Source organism: Podarcis cretensis (assembly GCF_951804945.1).
Source record: "Podarcis cretensis genome assembly, chromosome: 17".
NCBI lineage: Eukaryota > Metazoa > Chordata > Lepidosauria > Squamata > Lacertidae > Podarcis > Podarcis cretensis.
The window spans coordinates 41,662,411-41,689,527 of NC_137187.1; the positions used below are offsets into that span (position 1 = coordinate 41,662,411).

A 27,117-nucleotide genomic window follows, 5' to 3' on the forward strand; every position below is an offset into this window, starting at 1 on the left:
CACTTCTGTTTTTCTAATTTCAGCCTGTCAGCTCAAATAAACTTGCAAAGCATGTCCGTGAGATGGGGTCCTTCACTGCAGCAGTGACCTAGGCAAGCAGAAGTCAGATCATCATACTATAAACAGCTTCCACACTGTTTCCAAATGTGCTCCCACTGCCCAACAGTCCTCTAGCTGCATGGAAGTGGTTTTGCAATGACAACATCAGGGTCAGGCCATGGAGAAAGGACTTCCAGTTCAAACGTCACTAGTTCTCACTCTATACTACAGGAGCAAACTAATCAAAACCCACAGGAAGTGTGAAAACTTACAATATATTAAACCCAAGTTGCATCTGCTTGATCTTTTTCATGCGTCTGTAGGGCAACTGCTGATGGGAATCTGGAGTGGGGAGAATAGTGTTGCCATCATGCTTCTAGACTTCTGAGAGGCATCAGGCTGGTCACAGTGAGAAGAGGATGCTGGACTGCTTGTGAGCCCATGCGCTAACCCCCCCCCCCGGCTCAGGAGCCAGCCCGTAAATAAGGAGACACAACAACAGATGTATGGGATTAAATGAGGCCACAATTTCATTGACTTCAGATGTAGGAATCCTTGGCTTAGGCACTGGACGGCATCCCTCTCAGCCCCATGGGTCTGAGGATGCGCAGCGCAGACAGGTGTTATGAGGGGGACTGCAAAATGAGAATTTTCATAGCGTACCCCCCACTTCACCCGATGTAGGGAGTTTAACCTTACACCACCACTCTGGGCCAGTGACTCCTGCAATCAAACCTTTAACAGGCCCTGCAAATGTCGCTGCATGGGGGTGCATTAACAATGCTACCCCCCATTCCGAAGATAGACTATAGGATTCCGCCCAGGACCTAAAAACCACCAAAAAACTGACAATTGCTATGGGGAAGGCAAAACCTGCCGAGCAGGGAAAATTCCTTCCTGGCTCTGGGACACAGAAACCATCGTGCGATCATAGCAACACCCGCGGACCTAGGAAGGAAAAGGTTAGCCTGCAAGAAAACCACATGACAGTTAGAGGGAGGGATGGGTGAGTGATGCTCCAGAGACCAAATGGAGAGGTGGTCAGCTGGAGCCCCGCACTACCTGGTCTTTGCTCCGCCCCCCAGCCAGCAGCTGATTGGGTAGCCAGGGAGTGGGGGGGAGCAAGAGCCAGCAACAAAAGGGGGTGTCACCCTGGCACAGGAAGCCTGCACAGGGTCACAAACCCCACCCACTGCTTTGATGAGTGAGCAGTAATTATCAGCACAGCAAAAAATCATTGAAATAAATCTGTTGCTCTTCTAGTCTACAGCTCTGATACTGTACAAGCACACAGAATATTGACTGTACTGATAAAAGTTTTCAGATCAACTTACCGAAAACAAAAATATGCTTCTTACAAAATAACTAGCATAGTTGCCACTTTTTATTCTGGCTCTGCCCCAATGTTTTTAACACAACCCTGAAACAAAACAAACTATAGGAAATGAAGCTTTTCCTGACCTGGCAGGTGAAAATAAGGGAGCAGTTTCAGCTCCTTAATCTCTGTGTCTCAGGATGGAATCAGGATGCTGGAATAAAACCTGTCAGCCATAATACGCTACTAGTACAGGCTGTCTCTGTGGACTTTGGGAAGGGTTTTTCCTTTCCCAACTGCAGTGAATCTTGGAAGTCTTTGCAGGCACTCTGTGTGCTTTTCAAAGGCAGACTTGCAAAAGTTGTGATCTCTCAAGCCCAACACAGCACACCTACAAGGTAGGCCTACAAGGACTCAATGGGCCTCCTAGTTTTGCTGCCTTCCTAGAACTGGAAAAATGGGAGTAGGGAGTTGGGTCAGCTGCCAGGTCACAATTCATGGCGAATGAGCTGTATTCAGCCAGGTGGTGCATAAAACATCTACACCTGTTTTCATTTGAACCAGAAAGTTCCCAAACCCCAAAGCTGATATTCTCAGATTCTAAATTCTGCACAATATTCCTTGGCACACCCAGGTGGGGAAAAGCCATTTGGCAGAAGGGTAAATGAAACTTTTATTTCAATTACTCAGAAGTCTCTGAGTGTTATGTACTGAAGTTGTCACCCTGGGCCAGCAGGGGGATACTGTAGATAGTTATGCAAATGAAGGATCGAAAGTGACGTTCAGTGATTGGATAGTTTGTATGCAAATGAAGGATCGAAAGTGACGTTCAGTGATTGGCTAGTTGCAGAAAATGGTTACTGTCGCATTCTAATGGAGCTCTATATAAGCAGGCTGACTGAGCTCCTCAGTTCAGTTCTGTTCCAGCTTACAAATAAAGAGTTGCTTTGGAAGAATCACTGTGTCGTCTGATATGTTCGCCCACAACTTAACACTGGGGATCCCTGATAATAAAATCTATCACCTTACAGCAGCTTTCCCATAAACAGCAACAGTTGTATGCCATCTGAGCAGGAACCCAGGAAAATATATCTGAACTTTGGCTCTGAAACAGTTTCAATTAGAGGGAAAGAATTCAGCAAAACATCAGAAATAAAAGTTTGCTCTGGACAGTGCTGTTGAAATCACACACAAGCACACAGATCTCCCATAGAAATCCAACAAAGTTGCATTGGGCAACTTTAAGGGTAAAAAACTTTAAAGGTCAAGAGGCTCAAATCTCTCCAGAATGCTGGGTCAGGTGAAAGGAGGAGAGAGAAAATCTCAGGAAAGGTACCACTAAGTCCAAGAGGATGCCAGCATTGTTAACAGAGTCAAGGAAACTTCTAGAGGTAAGAAGACTTAATTCGGAAAATGGAAGTCTTGCCCAAAAAAGAACAAAAAGGGACACAAGGTCTAGCAAAATAAATGCAAACAGGTCATCAGAGCAACAAAGCAAAATAATTTCAAGGAACTTTCCACCAGCTGAATAACAAGAAAAATATTTAACTACGTTGGAAGCAGGAAACCCGTTAGGGAAGGCAGTAGTGCCTTTGGACAACAAGGGAGTTAAATATATGCTAAAGGAGAAGGGGATGTTGTTTGAATGCAAGTGGATTTGAAAGAACATTGCTGCTGTTCCCTCGGTGGAAGGAAGGAAACAATTATGGATTGGAGTTACTTTGTTTTTGCTCCTATTGGCAGAAACCAAAAATGCTGGAATGTGGATAATATCAGGGGAAAATATTTCACACAGAATTATGAAGACAAAAGTTTGAACAGACCAGTGGTTGTAAACATAAATGAAAATTAAGTGAAGGATTAACATTGGAATGGTTTATTGACTAATTAAGAAATGCAATGTGATAGTAGATGATTAGCACTCCGTGAAATTCAGAGCATGGGAAGTCTCTCAAAGATATATAATTTGGCAATATATTTGGCTTTTTATTGTATTGTAATTTGGAATGTTTTAATGTGGTTCTTATTGGATTATTAAATTGGAAAACTCAATAAAACTCAATAAAATTATATATATATATATATATATATATATATATATATATATATATATATATGAGAAGGGGATATTTTAAAGAAGCTGGTTGAATTATTTGCATCCATCTTTACTCCAAAATGTGCAAGTCAGGTCCCTATGTCTGAACTTTCTCAGAAGAACTGGAACAAAGTGTGTTGGCAAGAGACAAAGAATGAGGGGCCTCTCCAGATTGGTGGTGTTTTTTTTCTTTTTTCAATTATATTCTGAAACCTGTTATCAATGCAATAATATCCCATCTGCTTTATTAATTGTTCTGTAAAGCTCCCCCAGTGTATACTGCATTACTGCCATGGGGGCAGGCACTCTTCCACTATAGCGCAAGAAGAGTGGCACACAAAAACAAAAACATGGAACACTGGTGGCATCAAAGGCTGATTTCAACAGGAAGTTTGCCCGTGTGGAAATGAGGCTCTCTCCCCACTTGTGCAATTAAAAAAGGATCCTATTGGGTTGAAAAAGCCTTGGCAGCTGCCCAGCACCTCTGCTTAGCATGCAGATGTTCTGTGTGGTAAATGATCTTGCATAGAGGAAACAGCAACTGTAGTTCAAAACCACAAACCCCAAGATTAAGAGGCTTCCTGTTTTGCTGCTTAGTTTGATACTACTTTACCAAAGGAAGCCAAAGTGTAAAAGTGCATTAACTTTCTGTGCTGTTGCCCAGACAAAACTGCAGAAGCAAAATCAAGTCAAGCAATGAGTGCAATTCTTACCTTGGTACCATTCAGGGGTTTCCAACCTGGTCCCTCCTGCCCACTAGTGGGCGTTTCAGGATTCTAGGTGGGCGGGAGGGGGCTCTACGGCACAAGCTGAATCCTCCTTCCATCGAGCACTGGGGGGGGCGGTAAGGAAATTTTACCATCAAGAAAGATGCATTACTGGGCAGTAGGTATAAAAAGGTTGACACCCCTGATATAGTTGGTTGGAAAAGTTAAAAGTCTTCAGCTTCCGGGGTGACTGCAAGATGGCGAGGAAGTAAGAGTCTTAGTTTCCAAGAAAGACTCTGCCATCAAGAGACTTTTGGGGTGCGCACAAGGACGCTGTGCCTCCAGAAAGAAGCCCAAAGAGAAGATTTGGGCGTGGAGCTTTGGCAACGCTAAACTGCGGGTTCTTGTGTCTCCCCCACCAAAAAAAGGGGGGGGGGTTGAAATGGGATTGAGCAGCAGAGGTGCAAGAAGAAAACAAGAAGTCTCTGGTGGAAAGCCCTGAACTTCAGCCTCAAGCAGTAATATTTTTCAATAAATTTAAAGCCACATTGGTAAAATAAATTGAAAAATTGGAATGGGACCATTAATTGGCAAAAAACAGACAAGGTGAAAAAAATGGAGGTTCACTTTGTGCTATCAAAATTTAACTTGCAATTCAGATGCCAACGAAATGAGATCTTTGATGGAGCCCCAGATCGAGGGAGGTTGACAATTATTTTGTGATTCTTCTGTCTGCAAATTATTGCACCAACTGTTGTCACCTTCTCACCAAGCTGCTTGGCAATAGTCTTGTAGCCCAGTCCAGCCTTGTGCAGGTCTACAATCTTGTCTCTGACATCCTTGGACAGCTCTTTGGTCTTGGTCATGGTGGCTACTTTGGAATCTGCTGGATTGATTGCTTCTCTCGACAGGTGTCTTTTGTACAGGTACTGTATCGAGCTGGAATTACAGGTGAGACTTCTCCCTTACAGCGGGTGCTTCTAATCTCAGCTCGTTACATACAGTGAAGATACCAGGTAGCCAGGCATCTGGCTGGTTGATAGGGGATCAAATACTTATTTCACTCATGATAATGCGCATCAATCCCTGACTTTTGTCTTCTGGGTTTCTGGGGGTTTTCCTGTTGTTATTCTGTCTCTCACAGCTACAATAAACCTACCATTAAAATTATGGACTGGTCATTTCTTCATCAGAGGGCAAACGGGCAAATTTAGCAGGGGATCAAATACTTTCCCCCCTCACTGTAATATTGCTTTTAAAGTGTAGCAGTAGCAGCAGCAGTGGTAATATTGCTTTCAAAGTGTTGTTGTTGTTAATTAGATTATTACCCACCCAGAAGAAGAGTGGCAGTTAAAATTGACAGAATATGTTGAATGGGCAAATTTTACCATGAAATTAGAAATCAAGAAGAAGCAGATTTTAAGGATTGGAAACGTTTTCTAGAATATCTAAAGTGCTATTGCAAGCATGTAAAAAAGCAAGAAGGATTTGAATTAAGAACAACAGTAAAACATGTATCTGGGAACAAGCAGGAAGGGTAGGGTATAGAGTAATTAAAATATGCAACAATATTAGAAAATACAGTGGTACCTTGGTTCTTGAACTTAATCCATTCCGGAAGTCTGTTCGACTCCCGAAACCATTTGAAAACCAAGACGCGGCTTCCGATTGGCTGCAGGAGCTTCCTGCACTCAAGTGCAAGCCGCTTCACAAAAAACATTCACAAACTGGAACATTCACTTGCAGGTTTGCAGCGTTCTCAGTGGCTTTTTTTGATATTATTGACCATGGTATCCTTCTGGACTGTCTTAGGGGGGTTGGGAGTTGGGGGCACTGTTATATAATGCTCCCACTCCTTTCTTTTAGGCCATGTTCAGAAAGTGCAGGGGGGGGGGTAAGTGTTCAGACCCCTGGGCTCTCACTTGTGGGGTGCCTCACGGTTCTGTCCGCTCCCCCATGCTTTTCAACATCTATATGAAGCCGCTGGGAGAGATCATCAGGGGGTTTGGACTGGGTGTTTACCAATATGCAGATGATACCCAGCTCTACCTCTGTTTAAATCAGAAGCAGTGAAGGCAGTGAGTGTCCTGTGTGTCTGGAGGCGGTTGGAGGATAGCAGCTAATGGATTCAAGTTTAATTTCGACAAGACAGGAGTATTGTTTCTGGGGGACAGAGGGCAGGCAGGTGGGGGGGTACGACTCCCTGGTCCTGAATGGAGTAACTGTGCCCCTAAAGCTGTCCATGGAGGCACAAGTTAATTCTATGTCCAGGGCAGCTGTCTCCCAGCTCCATCTGGTAAACAGGCTGAGACATGTCTGTGCACTGTCTTGCCAGAGTGGTATGTGCCCTGGTCATCTCCTGCTTAGACTACTGCATTAGGCTGCAATCTACTATCCAATATCAAAAACTGGCAGTGATCCACCACACTCTCCCACTGTCATTCTGCAGCTTAAACATATATTTGGCTGGGGAAACCCAGCAAAATGGGCGGGATATAAATACAGTGGTACCTCAGGTTACATACTCCGCTAACCCAGAAATAGTGCTTCAGGTTAAGAACTTTGCTTCCTGATGAGAACAGAAATTGTGATCCAGTGGTGTGGCGCCAGCAAGAGGCCCCATTAGCTAAAGTGGTGCTTCAGGTTAAGAAGAGTTTCAGGTTAAGTACGGACCTCCGGAACGAATTAAGTTCTTAACCTGAGGTACAACTGTAATAATGATGATGATAAAAATAACAAATTATTACCCCCACACCAGCCCCCTTCCAGGGCCCTTGGTGCACACGGGAAGCCAACACACTCCGAAATGTCCAATTCCCCCTTTACTAGAAGAAGAGCTCTATGGAGAGGGGGGCAGCGGCTTACTTACGTGTAAACACAGCTAGGCTGGAGCTGGAAAGTGGGGAATGTTCAGCATCCAGCAGAACTAGAAGGGAGAGGGCATTTTCTTTCCATGGGAACCGGCAGGAGGGGCTAACCAGGCACGTCCGCAGCTGCAGCCCATGCAGAGCCCACACGTCTCATCTTTGCCTCCCTGCCCCATGGCTGCGGCTTGCAGAGGGTAGAGGCAGGTGCCTCGTACCTTTCCAGGCTGGCCAGCTGACTGGGCATCGGGCAAAGCCAGCGGCCGGAGTGGGGTGCTTGAGGCAGCCACGAGGCAGAGGCAGTGCAAGTGCCAGCCAGAATGCTTGCTGCGGCAGCACCACAGTGATCAAGCCTGGCTAAGCAGAGCCTCAAACGCCCATGCCGCCTGCGGAGTCACTCTGCCCGTGGCCTAGCGTGTGCCAAGGGCACCTGGTGACCATGGGTGAGGCGGAGGCACGCCAAGGCTTGGGTCCTGATTGATGAAAATCCATTGCACAATTGACTCATCGATCACGATCAACGTATTGGACATGTCTGGACTACGGCAATGCGCTCCACATGGAGCTACAAACTAATCCAGAAAGCAGCAGGTAGACTGGTGATCTTGTATGATCTACACTCCCAGTACATTTCCAAGCACAATTCAAAGTGTTGGTAATGACCATTAAAGCCCTAAACGGCCTCGGCCCTGTATACCTGAAGGAGCGTTTCCACCCCCATCATTAAGCCCACACACTGAGATGCAGCACTGAGGGCCTTCTGGCAGTTCCCTCACAGACGTGAAGCTACAGGGAACCAGGAAGAAGGTCTTCTTGGTAGTGACACCCACCCTGTGGAACGCCCTCCCATCAGATGTCAAGGAGATGAATAACTATATAACCTTTAGAAGACATCTGAAGGCAGCCCTCTACAGTCAAACCTCAGTTCCCAAATGCCTCCGTTTTGGAACATTTCAGCTCCCAAACGCCGAAAACCCAGAAGTGTTCCAATTTTTGAACTTTTTCTGTTAGCCGAATGTCCAACACGGCTTCCGCTTGAGTGCAGGAAGCTCCTGCAACCAATCAGAAGCTGCGCCTCGGTTGTCGAACATTTCAGAAGCCTAATGGACTTCCAGAATGGATTACGTTTGACAACCAAGGTTTGACTGTATCGGGAGGTTTTAAAAGTTTAATGTTTTATTATGTTTTTGTATATGCTGGAATTATTAATATGGAAACGGTGCTGACTAGGAGAGCCCTTGGTCTGATCCAGCAGGGCTCTTTTTCCACACCCTCCATCCGAAATTCACCATACAAACATATAGCACAAAAGCATTTTGGCTTTTTTGTTTCCTCACTTGTGCAAATTCAACAGTAAGCACCAAAAATCAACTGTTTTTAAAAAAATTAAAATTTTTGAAAGAGGAACTATGTCTCAAGATAAAGGCAGGCTGCAACTTGGGAAGACAAGTTAGCTTTAATGTTCATGTTAGGTGGGGGAAAACTCTTCCAAGGATGCAAGGAGTGAGAGGGGTCCAGCTCACAGCTGTTCAGTCCACCTTCGCCATAAAGGTTATGGGAAGTCGCTATAGGGCAACTGCAAAGGGTAGAGCAGCCTGTATCGTGAGTCATGCCACAGCAGCTTCTCTTCCAGGAAGGCAATTGTATCCAGGGTCAGCACAAGGGTCTCGTACTTCAGCATACTGTGCACATTGAGACCTGTGAGAAAAAAAGACACAGGAGTCAGGCTGTATCTCTAATGAGACCTGGCCCCAAAGAGCGGAAGGGTAGCAATGGCAAGACATGACAAGAAGACTAGCTTGGATGCAAGAGACAGGGGGGGGCCAGTGAGGGGAAATGTCATAGTACCTGCCTTCCATCCAGAAGATCCGAGGTTCCATTCCCAGCATCTCCAGGTGGACAGCCTGGAGTGTTTTTCTTTTTATTTATTGCATTTGAGCCCCTTATAGGAACTGGCCTTGTTATGCAATCATTGGTGCTCTACAGTCAGATATGGATATATTGGCTACATTATTCACTGTCAATGTTAGCACAAGTCATAGTAAATATCCTCAGACTGTTAACTATAAAGATGACCAATTAACTTAAGAACTTGCTTAAGAATATGCCTTTGTCCTGTGTGTGCACGCACTTTACTATACTTTGTTTCTTGTTAAAACTACAGTGTAAGGCCAATAGTCATAAGCAGTAAAGGATGAAGTAAATAATATCAATAGACAGATATGGATAGATGTTTTGTGCATTGAAACTGCTGTGCTGTATGAAGAATTAGAGACTGGATGGGATGCTTGCCTGCAACTGCCTAAGCATCCTACTCCACCCAGACTAAGTATGCAGTGAGAAGGCCCTGCCCATTCTCCCCAACCCCACTCACCTACGGCTGGCAGGACTGTGATGGTTTTAAGGCCTCTCGTTGCAGCTTTGATGTTCTCAGGTAAGTCATTGCTGGAAGCCAGAAAGGGAAAATTATGTATGTTTTGCAGGTTCAGGTCCAGGATTTGTTGGGTACAAAATACTAGTCATTCCCCTTTACATTTTGGCTGGGCGGTATGCAGTGACCGGGGGGGGGGGGGTCCTCATTTGCCTCCCTCCGTACCTATCTCCTGTCCCTGCTGGAGTCTGCACTAGAGGCTCATTGCTCAAAAACTTGATTAGCAAAAGGGGCTTGAAGAGTCGCTCTGATGCGGAAGCCTCACCAAAATTACAACTGTTCCAAAATGTTTGCCATGAAATTGTGTTGCCACAAAATAGAAAATATTGCTACAGTGCCTTAAGAAATTAATGTCTTATAGCTGTTGCAGGCTAAAGCGCACTTTGCAGACAATAAATCTGTTAAGTCTTTAAGTCAGTCTGTAAGGCAACCTTTGCCAAACGGCTGCCCTCTGGATATTATGGACTCCAATTCCCATCATCCCTGACTATGCTTATGCTGCCTGGGCTGGTGGGAGTTGGAGTCCAACATCATCTGGAGGGCACCAGCTTGGGAAAGGCTGCTTAAAGCATTGCAAGTCTCTATGCTGTTTCAATATGAAAGTTGTTTGCATGAATTTTGGTCAGAAGAATACTCTGTATAGGAATTATTTGTGGGATTGAGTGTAAGTATGTTTGAACACTTTTAAGGATTGTATGAAATGTATGTTTGTATGCTTGTATATCTGTAATATATGTGTATTAATGATGAAGAATCCAACCCAGAGGCACAATGAAAAACAAGCCCAACAAATGGACTTCAACGAGGGCTTCAGGTTTCAGGGCCCTCTACTGTTAACACAGCAGTTTAAGGTAAAGGTAAAGGGACCCCGACCGTTAGGTCGTTGCAAACGACTCTGGGGTTGCGGCACTCATCTTGCTTTATTGGCCAAGAGAGCCGGTGTACACCTTCTGGGTCATGTGGCCAGCATGACTAAGCCGCTTCTGGCGAACCAGAGCAGTGCACGGAAACACCGTTTACCTTCCTGCTGGAGCTGTACCAATTTATCTACTTGCACTTTGACGTGCTTTTGAACTGCTAGGTTGGCAGAAGCAGGAACCAAGCAACGGGAGCTCACCCCGTCGCAGGGATTTGAACCGCTGACCTTCCGATCGGCAAGCCCTAGGCTCTGTGGTTTAGACCACAGCGCCACCAGCATCCCACTCAGCTTAAGGTAATTGCGCCCAAATAAAAAAGTGCCTAACATGAGTTTGGCCAAACTGCAAGAGGCAGTGGAAGACAAGGGTGCTCTGGTCCATGGGTCACGAAAAGTCGGATACAACTAAACAACAACAACAACAATCAAAGTGCCTAATTTCCAACCTTTACAAAAGACATGTTCTTGCACACCTAAACAAGCGTGCGACATTTATGATGAAGGGCATTTCAAACTTGGATGAAATCGCAAAGGACACGGTTGAAACTTGAGCCATTTTATTTAGAGACACATTCTGACACATAAAAGCTACCTAAATCCATAAAGCTCCAGTACCCAGTCACATGACTGAAGCTAATGCTATTTTTCTTGTTTTACATGACCAAAAAAACATCTTCCACCTTGGTTGGAAACCTTCTCCATCTCAACCTCACGGTCACTGGAATGCACCATGGAGCATCCCAAGGCATACTTTAGAGAACAAAGCAGATTCCCAGGGGCCGGGCCTGATGGATCTTACTCTCACCCTGCGTGAACCAAACACTGAATGTGACTGCACAGTTCAAGAGATCAGTAGTGGTGGGTACTTCAAAGCAACTGATCTTTTTATTCTGGACCCCTGAAAAAGGTTCTGCCGAACTCTAGGGTTTTTCAGTTTGAAAACCAATGGCCTGGATAAAAGTTGTCACAAACACTTGGGCCATTTCTGAAAGTGTTCCCGTGGCTCAAGACAGCAGCAACCTTTGGTCAAACCAACATCCTCCAAAACCACATGAGTGTCTCTAAAGCTCTGACCCCAGTGACAGGCTGTATCCTCAGCCACCCCCCAAACAGAACCTGAAGAAGCAAAACTCACACATCGACAATCAGCACTGATTCTCCCCAGTGTCTGTAGCGAGCCAGGTCCATCAGATACTGTGGGTCAGAAGTTGGCATATCTAGAGAGTCTACAACACGCAGATTATCCTGCAAGCAAAGAGAGAAGAGCCGAAGGAAATGAACAGAAGCCTGCCTGCTAAGCTACTTCTCCCATGGTGTTTCTTATGTCTGCAGCTCTCTTCCAGGGCACCTGTGAGGTGTCACAGAAGCCTTTCCTGAAAATCCCAAACAAGTGTTTGTAGCTCAGTGACAGAGCACATGCCTTGCATGCAGAAGGTTGCAGGTTCACACCCCCTTCCCCACCCTGTTAAAAGGATGTCAGAGCTGGAAGAAACACTGTCTGAGTTGTGCAGAGCTACTGCCACTTTGAGTAGACAAAAAGCAACTTGATGGACCAGTGGTCTGACTCAAGGAAAAGACAGCAGAAGTAAAGCTTTCCTCAAATCCTTTGGCTTAACCCTTCAAATTATTCATTCTGAACTAGAACAAAGCCCAATTACATGAAACCTCAGTTGCAGGGATCTGTCATTTCTGCTTACGCTAGTCAGTAAGGCTACATGCACATTGACCACTCTGTATAAAACATTAGCAACAACTACAAAGCAGCAACAATAACAGCTGCCAACTCAGGCAGCCCTTTGTAGGGGAGAGAGAATTTTTCTGCTGCAGCAGATGAGCAGTGGTGCCTTAGCCTACAGGCATTTTTGTTTGTCAGTAAAAGCAGTGGCAAGGGGAAGGGTTCTATTTAAAAAGACAAAAAAACCCAAACTCAGACTGAAGTTCTCAGCAGCAGCTCACAAGAGCAAGCATGGAGACAGAAGGCTGACAGTGAATCACTGGCAGGGAGGGAAGCCACAGCAGCTTGTCACTGTTGGAAATGGGAACACACAAAAAGGGCAAGAGCACAGCATGCAGGCTTCACATGGGAAACGTGGGGAGAGGCTGCCAGAACCAGGAATACCAGAATCTAGTGCTGTTGGCCAGGTCACTGGTTCTTAAACACTGCTATACTGAGGCCCGCAACTGCTTTTCTCCACAGACCATCATATTTTCTTGCCAGCATATGGGATGCTTTTGGGAAGGATTCTGAATTAAATAATCAAATTTCCACACATCTCCTCTGTGATTATGGACTAATTAAAATAAATGTGCATTAAGCAGAGAGCATTCCATATATAGCCAGGGGTTTCTTTAGCCACATGTAAACAGGCAGGGGCAAGTATAACATGGCAACACTATTTTTATTATATATATATATATATTACTGTTATATATATATATATATATATATATATATATATATAACAGTCATATATATATATATGTGCCAGTCTTTCCCAACTTCATGCTCCAGGTATTCCTCAACCATAACAAGGTGAGAGCTGCCACTGCAGGGTTGTGATGGGTCCTAAAAATTGATGTTTTTATTTTTTTCAGAATTTAGTTAATTCTACTCATTGGAATTAAGTTAGTAGTGCTTAAAATGACCTCAGAAATGCTATTTAAATTATTTTGATCTTCTTAGTGTCTAGCCAGAACCTGCTTGTTCTGTTATGTTAGGAGAAAGGCGCATAGAGGGTAAAAAGCACAATATTTCTCTATTTCCAAAGTAACAAATCATTCACTTTCAGTAGCCTCACTACTATCAGGGATCAATAGTAACCCCCCCCCCAGGTTAATGAAGTGCTTTTACAAACCTGATTTGTCCCCTAGTTAGAAATCCTTGCAACCCAGCTGTTCCTCTTCATGACTGTTATTATTCTGTGCAAAAATTTGGGTTACTGTGACCCCAATTGCATCTGCAAAGGACTGCAAGCAACCTGCACCCCACTGCAACAGGTGGACAGACCTAATGGGTTCTTCAGATTCCCTATGTTACAGAACTGCTGTAGAATATACTATGATGATGTTGTTTGGAAACCCTGTAAGTACTATATAAATACTAAGTAATATGACTACTGCTAGACAGAGATATACAAACATAACTACAGAGTCCAGTTCCAGACCTTAAAAAAATAACCATGAGCCAACCCTTCGACCAGTCACAGCATATTACACTGGTAATAACTCTTTGAATTCACAAAGAATTGTGGCTGTGTGATACCTGTGCCAGTTTGGTTGTCAATGCCACCTTGAGTCCCAGGACACGCATTTTCATGGGGATCATGTAGTAGTAGCTGGTGGGACCACGAGGGCCACAGGCAACACCACCTAAAAGCAAGAGCCAGAGAAGTCTATGGGACGTTAGTGGGAATAAACACATCATCCAATCAATCCAGGAGGGAGAGGGGGATTGACAGTTAACGAAACACCATGGGACTGCCCTCCCCGCTTGGGGTGCGGTTGGTTGGGTTTTATCTTCTAGGGATACTGACCCTATCAAAACTTCACCTCTTCCCCATACCATTTTGACCCAGGAGTCCTGGTCCAGGGATGACTTGTTAGTGAGGGGATGTTACCCCTCTATTGGGGAAGCTAGTATGGGGTCTGGGATTTCCACTATTGATGGGCTAGGGAGGAATGGCGGTGGGGCTAGATATCACTATCGGCGAAGGGTTTTGAGACGCAATGATGTTTGAACCCCTTCCAATCTACGCCCCATCCCAAGGGACGAGGGTAGGGCGAGCAGGGATTACCCACCTCCGTCATTAGTGCTGTGCAATGCCAGGTCCATAAGTAACAAAACCGCCAACATGCATGACTTTTTTGTCTCGCAGGGGATTGACCTAGTGACTTCCATGGCAACACTAGGGCTCTCCCAGTTTCTTTTGGGTCCCACTCATCAAGCAGGCCACACGCTGGATCTGATCTTTGGTGCTGGCATAGATGAGATCATGCTCCTCTCTGTGGAAGTGCCATGGTCTGATCACTACACTCTGAAAGCCAAGATTGACTTCCCGCTCCTCCCCTGCTTGGGTGGCGAGCCTATCTGGGCTCGCCCGTGAAGGCTGATGGATCCTGATAGATTCCGTCAGGCCTTGCGGGACCCTGCTCCTCCTGGCGACTCATTAGATGACCTTGTCGAGGACTGGAATAACCGGCTCTTGGCAGCCATCGATGAGATCGCGCCTAAGCACCCTCTGCGACCCCGTCGAAACCGGGCTCCTTGGTTTACTGAGGAGTTCCGGAAAATGAAGCGGGATCTCAGACAGCTAGAGTGAATATGGCGACGGACTCATGACGGAGCCTCAATAACATCTTATAGGACACTTATGAAAGCCTATGAGATGGCTATGAAAGCTGCTAAGAAATCTTACTTCGCAGCTTCCATTGCATCCGCTAGCTCTCGCCCGGCACAACTTTTTAGAATAATTAGGAGGACAACCAAATTTAAGCCCAGATTCGACCCACAGCTGTGAGGCATTCGTGAGCTTTTTTGCGGAGAAAGTCCTGTTGCTCCGCCGTGACCTCCCTAATTTAGATACAGTGACTAAACTGGAGGCCCCTCGACTGACTTCGGGTCCAGTGTTGGACCATTTCGATCGGATACTCCCTGCTGATGTGGATAGATTCCTCCAAGTTGGTAGGCCCACCACCTGCCTCCTCGATCCGTGCCCATCTTGGCTGATTAGGGCGTGTCCAGATGCTGCGCGGACCCCGCTGGTTGAAATTATCAATTTGTCCCTTGGCACGGGGACATTCCCAGGGGAACTGAAGGAAGCAGTGGTGTGTCCGCTCTTAAAGAAAACTTCACTAGATCCTTTAGACCTATCCAATTACCGCCCAGTTTCAAATCTTCCATACCTGGGTAAGGTAATTGAGAGAGCGGTTGCTGAACAGCTTGGTAGGTTTCTGGAGGAAACATCGGCTTTAGATACATTTCAGTCCGGGTTCCGTCCTGGTTTCGGGACGGAGACGGCTCTGGTTGCCCTAACAGATGATCTCTGTAGACAACTGGATTGAGGCGGGTCAGGACTGCTGATCCTTTTAGATTTGTCAGCAGCCTTTGACATGGTCGATCATGATCTTCTGGACCACCGCCTCGCCGACGTGGGGATACAGGGCATAGCCCGTAAATGGCTGTGGGTGGCACTAGGGAGGGAAATGTCGTCGCGCCACTCCTTGGTGTGTGGAGTGCCACAGGGCGCAATCCTCTCCCCCATGCTTTTTAACATGTTTATGTGCCCCCTTGCCTGGGCTGGGCTGTCACCAATATGCTGATGACACTCACCTCTATCTGCTGATGGATGGCCACACCGACTCGGCCCCGAACACACTGACCAGATGCTTGGAAGCTGTGGCTGGATGGTTTCATGGAAGCCAATTGAAACTAAATCCTTCAAAGACAGCAGTCCTATGGCTGGGTCGGGATGGCATGGGGATGAGGGACCAACTCCCTTCTCTTGCGGGGGCCCAATTAGTGCCATTGCCTTCCGTTAAAGAGTTTGGGTGTAATCCTTGACACCTCCCTTTCCATGGAGGCGCAGGTTACAGCAACAGCCAAGGTGACATTTTTCCACCTTCGCCTCATCAAGCCCCGACCTGGCCACAGTGATCCATGCAACGGTCACGTCCAGGCTTGACTACTGTAGTTCGCTCTACACGGGGCTGCCCTTGAAGCTGTCCCAGAAACTACAGTGGGTGCAGAATGCTGCAGCGAGGTTCCTCACATGGTCTCTGCCATGGGAGCAAATTCACCCAGTGCTTCTCCAGCTGCACTGGCTCCCAGTGGAGTACAGGGTCAGATTTAAGGTGCTGCTTTTGACCTTTAATGCCCTTCACGGCCTAGGACCCTCGTACCTACGGGACCGCCCCACAGAGAGCCTCAAGGTCCATAAATAGCAACACCCTAGTGGTCCCGGGCGTAGTGGTCCCGAAGTTAGATTAGCTTCAACCAGAGCCAGGGCCTTTTCAACACTGGCTCCGGCCTGGTGGAATGCTCTGCTTCATGAGACCAGGGCCCTGCAGGATCTGATTTCTTTCCGCAGGGCCTGTAAGGCAGAGTTGTTCCGCCTGGCCTTTGGCTTGGAGCCACTTTGATTCCCTCCCCCTCTTTCTTTTTCCTTTCTCCTCCTGTGATGAGGCTGCATTTTAATATTTTAATGTTTCAATATTTTAATGTTGTATTTTAATCTTGTTTTTAAGTTGTATTCATTCAACTTGTTTTTATTATTGCTTTTTAGCCGCCCTGAGCCCAGCCTTGGCTGGGGAGGGCGGGGTATAAATAAAAATTATTATTATTGCTATTATTACTATTATTATTATCTTGGCTGCACAGTAACAGCCTTCTGAAGGGACAGTGTTTGGGCTCTGTTGACACAGCAATGTTTTGGGTATCTGCATCCCAGCCACAAAGGGAACAGCTACTAGTGTCTCCAAGGCTTACAGAGATGACATATCGCACAGTGGTTTGAGATGGAGAGAGAGATCATCACGCACCACCACGCCACAAAGGTGACCGGATACTGCCATGCCGGGCCCGTCCGCTGCCCTTCTGTGCCCAGGGTTTTCTGCCGCCACCACGCATCTCCGCACGAGTCTTTGTGTTGGCATAACTCTGGAAAATTAAGGCAGGTGAGACTGGCCAAACACAATCAGAATGCTCAAAGTGCTGGGCACAATTTGCCTCAGTAATTCCTACAACAACCTTGTAAGATTGTTGTCCCCAAAGGTGGTAAGGGGTGGGGGCTGAAGCTGAGAAAGAATTGCTTTCTTAGTGGAATTCATGGATGTGGCAAAATGTTAAGGAGTCTTCCCAAGATAAGCAAATTGACTTTGGACTTTTAACTTCATTATGCAAAGAGTGGCCCTCCCTTTACCACTGCCTATTATTTTGCCCCCTTTCTCCCTGGCAAATTGTCTGCCCCAAATTTCTCCCTGCAAAACTCCCACTAAACAATGTTCTTCCCCATATTGCCCACCAGCTCCTGATCTTCCAATTTCTATACTTACAATTCTCTTAAAGTTCTTCTGCCAGATGGCCACTGTGTGTAGAATATCAACGCTGAGAGGAAAACACACAGACACCAACAAGAAGCAAGTTAGCAGGAGATCTGGGAAATGGGACAGCACCACAGTAATCGTCATGATGGAAAGCAGTATGGTTAAAATGGTTCAGAATTTAAACACAAGATTTTTACACCAGTCCCTTTTGCCACAGTAACTGAAGCCTCCATTTTATCCAAGGGAGAAGATACAGCTGGAGGTGGAGGATACCAATTGAAACCTGGCGTAGGAAAGTCATGAGGAAGTAAGATTTCAACTTCTGTTTTGGTGTTAAATGCTCCCTAACCAGCTTAGCTAATACAGGCAACTCACATTTTAGGCACAACTGATACAGTGGTGCCCCGCAAGACGAATGCCTCGCAAGACGAAAAGCCCGCAAGACGAAAGGGTTTTTCGAGGCACTTCGCAAGACGAATTTTCCTATGGGCTTGCTTCGCAAGACGAAAACGTCTTGCGAGTCCTGCAATTTTTTTCGCCCCCCCCTTTTTCTAAGCCGCTAAGCCGCTAATAGCCGCTAAGCCGCTAATAGCGCTAAGCCGCTAATAGGGTTGCTTCGCAAGACGAAAAAAACGCAAGACGAAGAGACTCGCGGAACGGATTCTTTTCGTCTTGCGAGGCACCACTGTATGTGTGCAATCACACACATGCACACAGTGGCGAACCCAGAAATGACCCAGAAATATCATCAAAGACGTCACTAAAAGGGCAGAACAGGAGCAGGGGCAGAGAGGGGTGTTTCAATTGCATGCAATTTCATGCAAGAGTGCAATGACCCGAAAAGCAACCCCCACACAAATTGGGAGTTGCCTGTAAAAACAAACTGAAAAGCCCAGACTCCTGAAATGACAGTGCCAAATTTCAGGAACTATTCAAGGCATCTTATCCCCAACCTTCACCACCATTCCTTGATGCATGAAATGCTTTATGAGAAATCCCCACACCCACTTTTTGACGACTGATGGTCACTTCCAGCCCATCTCTGCAAATGCCTAGTAACTGGTAATCAATTCTTACCGGGGCATTACTGCAAACACATCAGGATGCAAATCTGTCAAGCCCACGTGCCTGGCATCATAATGCTTCAGGGACTCTACCCAGGCCTGAACAGGTGCAAGCTGCTTGGGGATGGCAATGCTGCATTTCCGTAGGATGGGCTCACTAGAGACTATGTCAGGACACTTTTCTAAAAGGAGACAAGGCGTGGGGGGGGGGAAATGTGTAGGTGTGATTTCGGGCAATCTTGCCTGAAATAATTTCTTTGAAACTTAAAAGTAAATTCACAAAAGCATCACCCCATATACATTTTTACAAGGCCATATGCACACATTCCTGTTTTATTTATTTGGGACTCATTATTGCAAAGAAGAAAGGTAACATCTTACCCAATTTACAAATGCTTTCTTAATTGTATGCCTAGAGGAAATGCCAGTTGACTCTTTAAAAGCCTGTTGATTCTATTTCAAAGCCTGTTGATTCTACTTCAAACCATGACTAGAAAAATATTTGAAATGGCTAGGTGCTATCATCAGATCTCTTTTAGGACATAACTGGACTGAAAATACTGTTTCAAACTTCTAGATATCCGCACTAAGTGTTTAGGTAGGCAATCCCTTCCAAGTTTGTCAGCCACATTTTAAGCATTTTAGAGCCTGTAAAGTTGTTGCTTGCAGATTACTCTAATGATATCGCCTGAAATCGCCAACTTCCTCAGAAGCAATGGGTTGAGAACTACAGGTGCACACGCAACTGGGATTGATTCTCTTTCAAAAATTTATTCCATTCTTAATCATAGTATGTAGCAGTGATATCTGTTTACTGGAAGATTTTGAATCAGAAAAAAATCTACTACCCTAAATTGATGGTGTTCTTATTTATGTTTGACTCATATTTAGTAAAAAACAAAACAAAAACCACACCATATTACTTTCGGGGTGCAACAAAAGTTAGTTTCAATAGCCAAAAACATACAATGCAATTTTAATTTTATAGTTAAATTCAAAACTTTACTTGGAAATTATTCTTACTGAAATAATTGTAAGTATTTTAAAGACACGACAACTTGATAGAATTGTAGAGTTGGAAGAGACCCCAAGGGTCATCTAGTCTGACCCCCTGCAATGCAGGAATCTCAGCTCAAGCAGCCATGACAGATGGTCATCCAAGCTCTGTTTAAAAATCTCCAAGGAAGGAGAGTCCACCATCGTTGGACTTGATGGCCCTTGTGGTCTCTTCCAACTCTATGATTCTACCTCTTGTGAGAGTCTGTTCCACTGCCGAACAGCCCTTACTGACACAAAGTTTTTCCGAATGTTTAATTGGAATCTCCTTTCTTGCAACTTGATGCCATTTGTTCGAGTTCTACGCTCCAGAGCAGGAGAAAACAAGCTTGCTCCCTCCTCCATGTGACAGCCCTTAAGATATATGAAGACGACTATCATATCTTCTCTCAGTCTCCTCTTCACCAGGCTAAACATACCCAGCTCCTTCAAGCACTCCTCATAAGGCTTAGTTTCCAGACCGTTGATCATCTTGGTCGCCCTCCTCTGCACATGTTCCAGCTTGTCAAAATCCTTCTTAAATTGTGGTGTGCAGATTTGGACACAGTATTCCAAGTGTGATCTGACTAAGTCAGAAAATCTGAGTGATACTATTACAGTGGCGCCTCCCAAGACGAAATTAATCCGTTCCATGAGGCTCTTCGTATAGCGGTTTTTTCGTCTTGCGAAGCAAGCCCATTGACAGCTTAGCAGATTAGCGCTATTAGCGGTTTAGTGGCTTTTAGCGGATCAGCTGATAAGCGGCTTAGGGCTTAGGAAAAGGGGGGGGAGGGAAAAAACCCCACAGGAACTCGCAATACATTTTCGTCTTGCGAAGCAAGCCCATAGGGAAATTCGTTTTGCGAAGCGCCTCCAAAACGGAAAACCCTTTCGTCTAGCGGGTTTTCCGTCTTGCGAGGCGTTCGTCTTGCGGGGCACCACTGTACTTCCCTTGATCTGGACTATTGATGCAGCTTAAAATAGCATTAGCTTTTTTTGCTACTACATCACACTGATGACTCGTGTTAAGCTTGTGGTCCACCAAGACCCCTAGATCCTTTTCACATGTACTGCTAGTAAGCCAGGTGTCCTCCATCCTATATTCGTGCATCTGGTTCTTGCTGCCTAAGTGCAGAACCTGACATTTGTCCCTACTGAAATTCATTTTGTTAGCTTGTACCCAGTTCTCCAATCTGTTAAGATCATTTTGAATTCTGATTTTGTCTTCTGCTACCCTTTCCAGTTTGGTGTTGTTTGCAAATTTGATGAGCATCCCTTCAATTCCTTCATCCAAGTCATTTACAAAGACGCTGAACAACGTATAGCATGCATTTCCCCTAACACTGTTTAAATTTAAAAAGTGAATGCACTCAGGACAGTTACCATATTAACTCTAGCATGCTCAAAGAGCTGAATACATAAATGCATGTACTTTCCAGGGGTACTCATGTGAAAAAAAATGATAATATTTATTTTATCTTTGACTGCTAGTAGATCCATTCAGTATGCTGCTAATTACTTGTATTAAATGATGCATTTCTAAAAGTGGAATGTTTTCCACCTCACATCACTGTTATGGATCAGGCATTTCTAACACACTTGATAACTAACAGTACAAGTTTATACATGTCGCATCAGAAGTAAGCTCCACTGAGTTCAATGGGACTCACTCTCAAGTGTGTAAAGGATTACAACCATTCCCCAGTGAGGAAGTTCTAATGTTCTGCCAACAATTCTCACTGCGCCTACAATTGGCCATGCAATCTAGGACTGATGGAATCTGGGTGCCCTACAACATCTAGAGGCAACAAGTCTGTTCTAGTCATGAAAAGGCCTTACCTTTTAATGAAGCTACATCCGTCACACTAGCTGAAACACCAGGGTTGCCTAGAAATCCTGTCTGGTTCGATAATGTACACAAAGGCTAGGGGAAGAAATAAAAATGGAGTAAGATATCTGAAGGTACCGACAGCTCAATCAAGATAGCTCCTGTAAATGGCTGCTCATTTATCACGGAGATGGCTTATGCTTGGATCTTTAGACAGAATGCCAACCTGGTGCCACCTCTCTCAACTTAGCCCCAAATCCAGTTTTCCCATGGGGTCATTTGAGATAACCCTGTACTTTTCACTGTGCACCTTCACAGTCCTAATGAAATACAGAAAAAGGCTAGCCTTGCAGATGTTTAACCACAGTGTAATTCCACTAAACTGATGCATAGGGATTAGGCTGTAACTAAGGAATGCATAACTTTTTAAATCATATTAATCCCATTATCCTTACCATCATCCTTCCTCTTTAACACCCCCCACACTACTGAAATGTACATATATGCTCACTGAGGCAGAGGCCTGACATTTTTGCTTATTTCCCCCCTTTTCTTTTGCTTATGTTGCTTTGTAATGTTCACTTGTGATGCTGTATATAAAAATGAGTGACAATACATTGATGCTTTTCGATACACGTGCTCACCATACTGTCAAAATGTTATGACTTTGCCCTAAACTCCTTTTAGTGGCACAGTACAAAAAAGATAGCACTCCCTGTCATGAAAGCTCTCTCTGCCTCATATGTTGGATCTCCGAAAATGCTTTTGATGAATAGTCCCCACAAACATCAAGGATGCTGTGGGTATCTCAGGACTGGAGTGGATTGGGTTTGCATAGCAGGTGGATGTGCTGTGCAATCAAGTGAAGACTCAGAAAATTCTAAAAGACTATGCACTTCTTTACACAGCTGCAAGTACGTCTGCACAGGGCTTCACCTTGTTCTTGTTCCCTCTGTGGCTATATTCACATGTATTGAGAACAACTGACTGAATATAAAAAGTAAGATTCAAGACAAGGCAAAGAAACTCCCTTTTTACACAAAAATAATGAACTTGCTGCTGTGATATGTGGTGATCAACACTAACATGTTTTTTTTTTTCAAATACTCTTTGTTAATTTTGCACATAGCTTAGAAACCAATAAAGCAAACATAATGGGGGGTGGTGAATCACATTTTGATGCGCAATAGACATAAAGTAAGTGGCTAGTGTATCTTATGCTTCACAGAACAAATACAAAGATAGGAAATGAGCTGTGGAGGCTGTCAAGGAGTGCAGCAGCTTTGCCCTGTTCATATATTCAATAAGATCTCTCCAAAACACCCCAAAGGCTTCTGGCTTAACCCTACCAGCCCTCTCCAATGCTGCCTTCTACTTCTGAACCATGCTAGTACGTGCTGCCATGAATAAAAAAATTAATAGCGTCTTCAGTTTTATTTCCTCGTTTCCATAGCGCCCCCCCCCCCGTTAATGGGCCCTGCCATTCAAATGGTGTGCAGGCACAGCGTCTTGTGATTACGTGGCGTGAGGCTTACCGGGGCCCATGGGGGTAGCCAAGGGGGGTAGATGCCCCCCTAATTCAATAAAAAGTACTTAACTGAGGTTCTCCCCGCCAAAAAAAATCCGGCCTAGGCCCATGCCAGCCTCCCCGCAATATTTTATTCCGGTTGGGGCCCCGGCTCGTTTCTATCCCCAAATATTGATGGCAGCGCCAGCTGAAGTCCAGCCAAGTACCACCCTCATTTCATTTCCAGCCCCCGGGGCGCGCGCGCCTGCGCCCGAGCGCGCTCCCGCCTGAGTGGGGAGGGGGAGGCCCCCGCTTCCCAGGAGCCCCACAGCTCCCTGGCGCGCGCCCCGTCGCCTCACCCGCCAAGCGCCTCCCCGACGCCGCAGCGACGCGCAGAGCCGGAGCATCACAGCAGCCCCTTTCGCGCCTTGCCCGCCGGAAAACACAGAGCATGCGCACTAAAAAAAAGCTTTCGTCCCTGCCCGATGACGTCAGGCGCGAAAGGGGCTTTGCTTCATCTGGGCGCGCAGGAATTTTCATGAGAGTGAAAAAAGACGCCACGCGACGGACCCTTCCGCTCTAGGAACGACTTTCCCTACTTCCGCTTCCGGTGCTTAGCTGGCTCTTCAGTGTAGAAAGAGACGAGGGACAAGGCATTTCCGCTTTCTGGGGACCGGAGTCATAAGAGACGAGAAAGCAAACAAATGGTAGACTCGTTCAGACTGTGCAAGATGGCGCCTGGCGACGCCTCTCGTGTCCGGGCTGCCTTGCGCAGGAACCGTCGTCTCCCCGGCTGCCTCTCAGGACTGTCGTGAGGCGAAAAAGGAAGCGAGCGGGGGGGGGGCGCAATTGGGGCCGCCCCTCCTCTGGACGAAGGGCGGAATAAAACCACAAGAATAGAGGCATGACGACGACGACGAGGATAAACGATAAGGAAGTGTGCTTATCCTGCGAGGAGGAGCGAGCGGGTGCTGGACATCTGCTCCTGCCGGGTGCGGAGGCTGCGTCGGACGCCCCAGCCTGCCTGCCTGCCCCCCTCCCTCCCTGGGAAGGCCAACACACACGGACTTGGCAGCCTTTATAAATACAGCCCTAAATACTTTCCTTCTACTCTACTGTTGTTGCATTTTGGAGGCTGCCCGGAAGGCACCCTCGTGTGTGTGTGTGGGGGGGGTGTACTCCTTATTCATACCCCAAGTATTTAATGAGATGCAGAACACCAGTTTTCTCACAGTTCACAAACTGCCTAACACACTTTGGAAACTTACTCCCTTAATAGCACAGCCATAAGTGTCCACTCAAAAGGGAAAGATTCACACTTTCTTGCAGAAAACTGATTTTCTAGATCCATTTCCATCAGTTTTGGTACAAAAACTGCTTTGGCCACACTGTATGATTACCTCTGTCAGGAGAGAGACAATGGAAATATGTCCTTGTTAATTCTCAGCCTCTTAGCTTTCAATACCATCGCCCATGGTATCCTTCTGGAGTGGCTGTCTGAGTTAGGGGTGGGTGGCACGGCTTTGCACTGGTACCAGTCCTACTTGGAAGGTCATTTGCAGAGGGATATGCTTGTGCAGTGCTCTTCAGCCCCATTGAGACTTCAATGTGGGGTCTTCAGGGTTCAGTTTTATCCCTTACACCACAGGTTTTCAACCTATGAGTACACGGCTCCCTTGACTAACTACTGATGTAAACAGAACTGGGGGGGGGATTCCCCCCTTCACATTCCTGTAACCTACTGTTAATAAAGTGTGTGCCCAAGGACTAACAGAATAATGTATGACCTTGAAATAATCATGTAAAATGTAACACTGTATTCTATGAATGAGTTCTCTAATGAATTCAATGAATGTCTCTAAAGGGATGCTTAAGAAATACCCTATGAAATAATGTAACAACAAAGTGAGAACTTATGTCTATAAATGTAAAAATTGTTGCCATTATGACATGTCTGATATAGGCAGCCCCACACTGCCATCTATTGAGTCTACGCCAGGGGTTGTCAACCTGGTCCCTACCGCCCACTAGTGGGCATTTCGGGATTCTAGGTGGGCGGGAGGGGGTTCTACAGCACAAGCTGAATACAGTGGACGCTCCGGTTGCGAATGTGATCCGTGCGGGATCCACATTCGGAACCCGCAGCGGTGCGTCTGCGCACGTGCAGGTTGCTATTCGGCGCTTCTGTGCATGCGCAAAGCATGATTTAGCACTGTATCAGGAAATTTTAAATTTCTATTTTAAAAAAAGATTTTGTGCTGTAAGCTGCCCAGAATGGGTGGGGTATAAATAAATAATCACCTCGGAAGTTGAGTCTGCCCTCCAAAGCTGGCTAATTGATGCTCCAGGCAAGCCAATAGAGCTCACCAGCAGGTACTCACCATGAAGTTGCTACAGTAAGTGCCACACTTTTTACATTTGGGGGGAAAGGTGCCCGTATGGTATACTCTTGATTACCCCCAGAAAAAGCACTGATAAGGTCATAGAATTGCAGATTTGGAAAGGACCCTAAGGGCCATCTAGCCCAACCCTCTGCAATGCAAGAACCACAACTAACCAACCTCATCCTCATGCAATGCAGGAATCACAGGTAAGTTGCAGTCCATAACTTTTCACTTTGTTTAACTTACAAGAGCAAAAGGATTTTTACGAACCAGGAATCATCTGAAAAGTTTGCAAAAGTTTGCTTCAAAGGGCTGCCCAAACTTTTTCAAGAGCCATTATGGCCTAGGATCTCCAGGCCTTCCTCAGACTGAGGCACACCTGGAGACTCCCTCATTGTGCCAATTGCATGAAAATAATAATAAAAATTATAATAATAATATTTTTTTATTTATACCCCGCCCTCCCCAGCCAAGGCCGGGCTCAGAGCGGCTTACAAGCAAAATAAAAACAAGATGAATGATTACAACTTAAAAACAAAAATAAAATACAACATTAAAATAATGGAACATTAAAATATTAAAATGTAGCCTCATCGCAGGAGGAGAAGGAAAAGAAAAAAGAAAAAAAAAAGAGAGGGAGGGAGGGAATCAAATTGGCTCCAAGCCAAAGGCAGGGCGGAACAACTCTGTCTTACAGGCCCTGTGGAAAGAAATCAGATCCTGCAGGGCCCTGGTCTCATGAGGCAGAGCGTTCCACCAGGCCGGAGCCAGAGTTGAAAAGGCCCTGGCTCTGGTTGAAGCCAATCTAACTTCCTTAGGGCCTGGGACCACTAGGGTGTTGCTATTTATGGACCTTGAGGCTCTCCGTGGGGCATACCAGGAGAGGCGGTCCCGTAGGTACGAGGGTCCTAGGCCGTGAAGGGCTTTAAAGGTCAAAAGCAGCACCTTAAATCTGACCCTGTACTCCACTGGGAGCCAGTGCAGCTTGAAAAGCACTGGGTGAATATGCTCCCATGGCAGAGACCATGTGAGGAACCTCGCTGCAGCATTCTGCACCCACTGTAGTTTCTGGGACAGCTTCAAGGGCAGCCCCGTGTAGAGCGAACTACAGTAGTCAAGCCTGGACGTGACCGTTGCATGGATCACTGTGGCCATGTCGGGGTCGGAAAGGTAAGGGACCAACTGCTTGATGAGGCGAAGGTGGAAAAATGTCACCTTGGCTGTTGCTGTAACCTGCGCCTCCATGGAAAGGGAGGTGTCAAGGATTACACCCAAGCTCTTTAACGGAAGGCAATGGCACTAATTGGGCCCCCGCAAGAGAAGGGAGTTGGTCCCTCATCCCCATGCCATCCCGACCCAGCCATAGGACTGCTGTCTTTGAAGGATTTAGTTTCAATTGGCTTCCATGAAACCATCCAGCCACAGCTTCCAAGCATCTGGTCAGTGTGTTCGGGGCCGAGTCGGTGTGGCCATCCATCAGCAGATAGAGGTGAGTGTCATCAGCATATTGGTGACAGCCCAGCCCAAAGCTCCGGGCAAGGGGGCACATAAACATGTTAAAAAGCATGGGGGAGAGGATTGCGCCCTGTGGCACTCCACACACCAAGGAGTGGCGCGATGACATTTCCCTCCCTAGTGCCACCCACAGCCGTTTACGGGCTATGCCCTGTATCCCCACGTCGGCGAGGCGGTGGTCCAGAAGATCATGATCGACCATGTCAAAGGCTGCTGACAAATCTAAAAGGATCAGCAGTCCTGACCCGCCTCAATCCAGTTGTCTACAGAGATCATCTGTTAGGGCAACCAGAGCCGTCTCCTTCCCGGAACCAGGACGGAACCCGGACTGAAATGTATCTAAGGCCGATGTTTCCTCCAGAAACCTACCAAGCTG

General features: G+C 46.1%; 1 protein-coding gene across 1 annotated transcript; it reads right to left on the reverse strand.

The window, feature by feature from the left end:
- Window positions 1-8,457: 8,457 nt before the first annotated feature.
- On the reverse strand, window positions 8,458-23,354 carry MRPL4 (mitochondrial ribosomal protein L4). Its single transcript, XM_079958967.1, has 9 exons — window positions 23,202-23,354; window positions 21,347-21,431; window positions 18,486-18,654; window positions 17,418-17,469; window positions 16,905-17,022; window positions 13,630-13,736; window positions 11,503-11,612; window positions 9,395-9,465; window positions 8,458-8,718 (listed from the first exon to the last, which is right to left on the reverse strand). Exons 1-9 carry the CDS (start codon window positions 23,247-23,249, stop codon window positions 8,573-8,575), a joined length of 906 nt encoding a protein of 301 aa, XP_079815093.1. The 5' UTR covers window positions 23,250-23,354; the 3' UTR covers window positions 8,458-8,572.
- Between the last annotated feature and the right edge of the window lie 3,763 nt (window positions 23,355-27,117).

Bases quoted from the DNA above. Each gene is read 5' to 3' on its own strand.
- MRPL4 (XM_079958967.1), bottom strand. From the start codon at position 23,249: ATGCTCCGGCTCTGCGCGTCGCTGCGGCGTCGGGGAGGCGCTTGGCGG. The intron at 17,023-17,417 runs GTAAGTATAGAA...TTAATTTTCCAG, and splicing joins AGAAGAACTTTAAGAGAATT to AGTTATGCCAACACAAAGAC. The intron at 11,613-13,629 runs GTATCACACAGC...CTTTGCTTGCAG, and splicing joins TGACAACCAAACTGGCACAG to GATAATCTGCGTGTTGTAGA.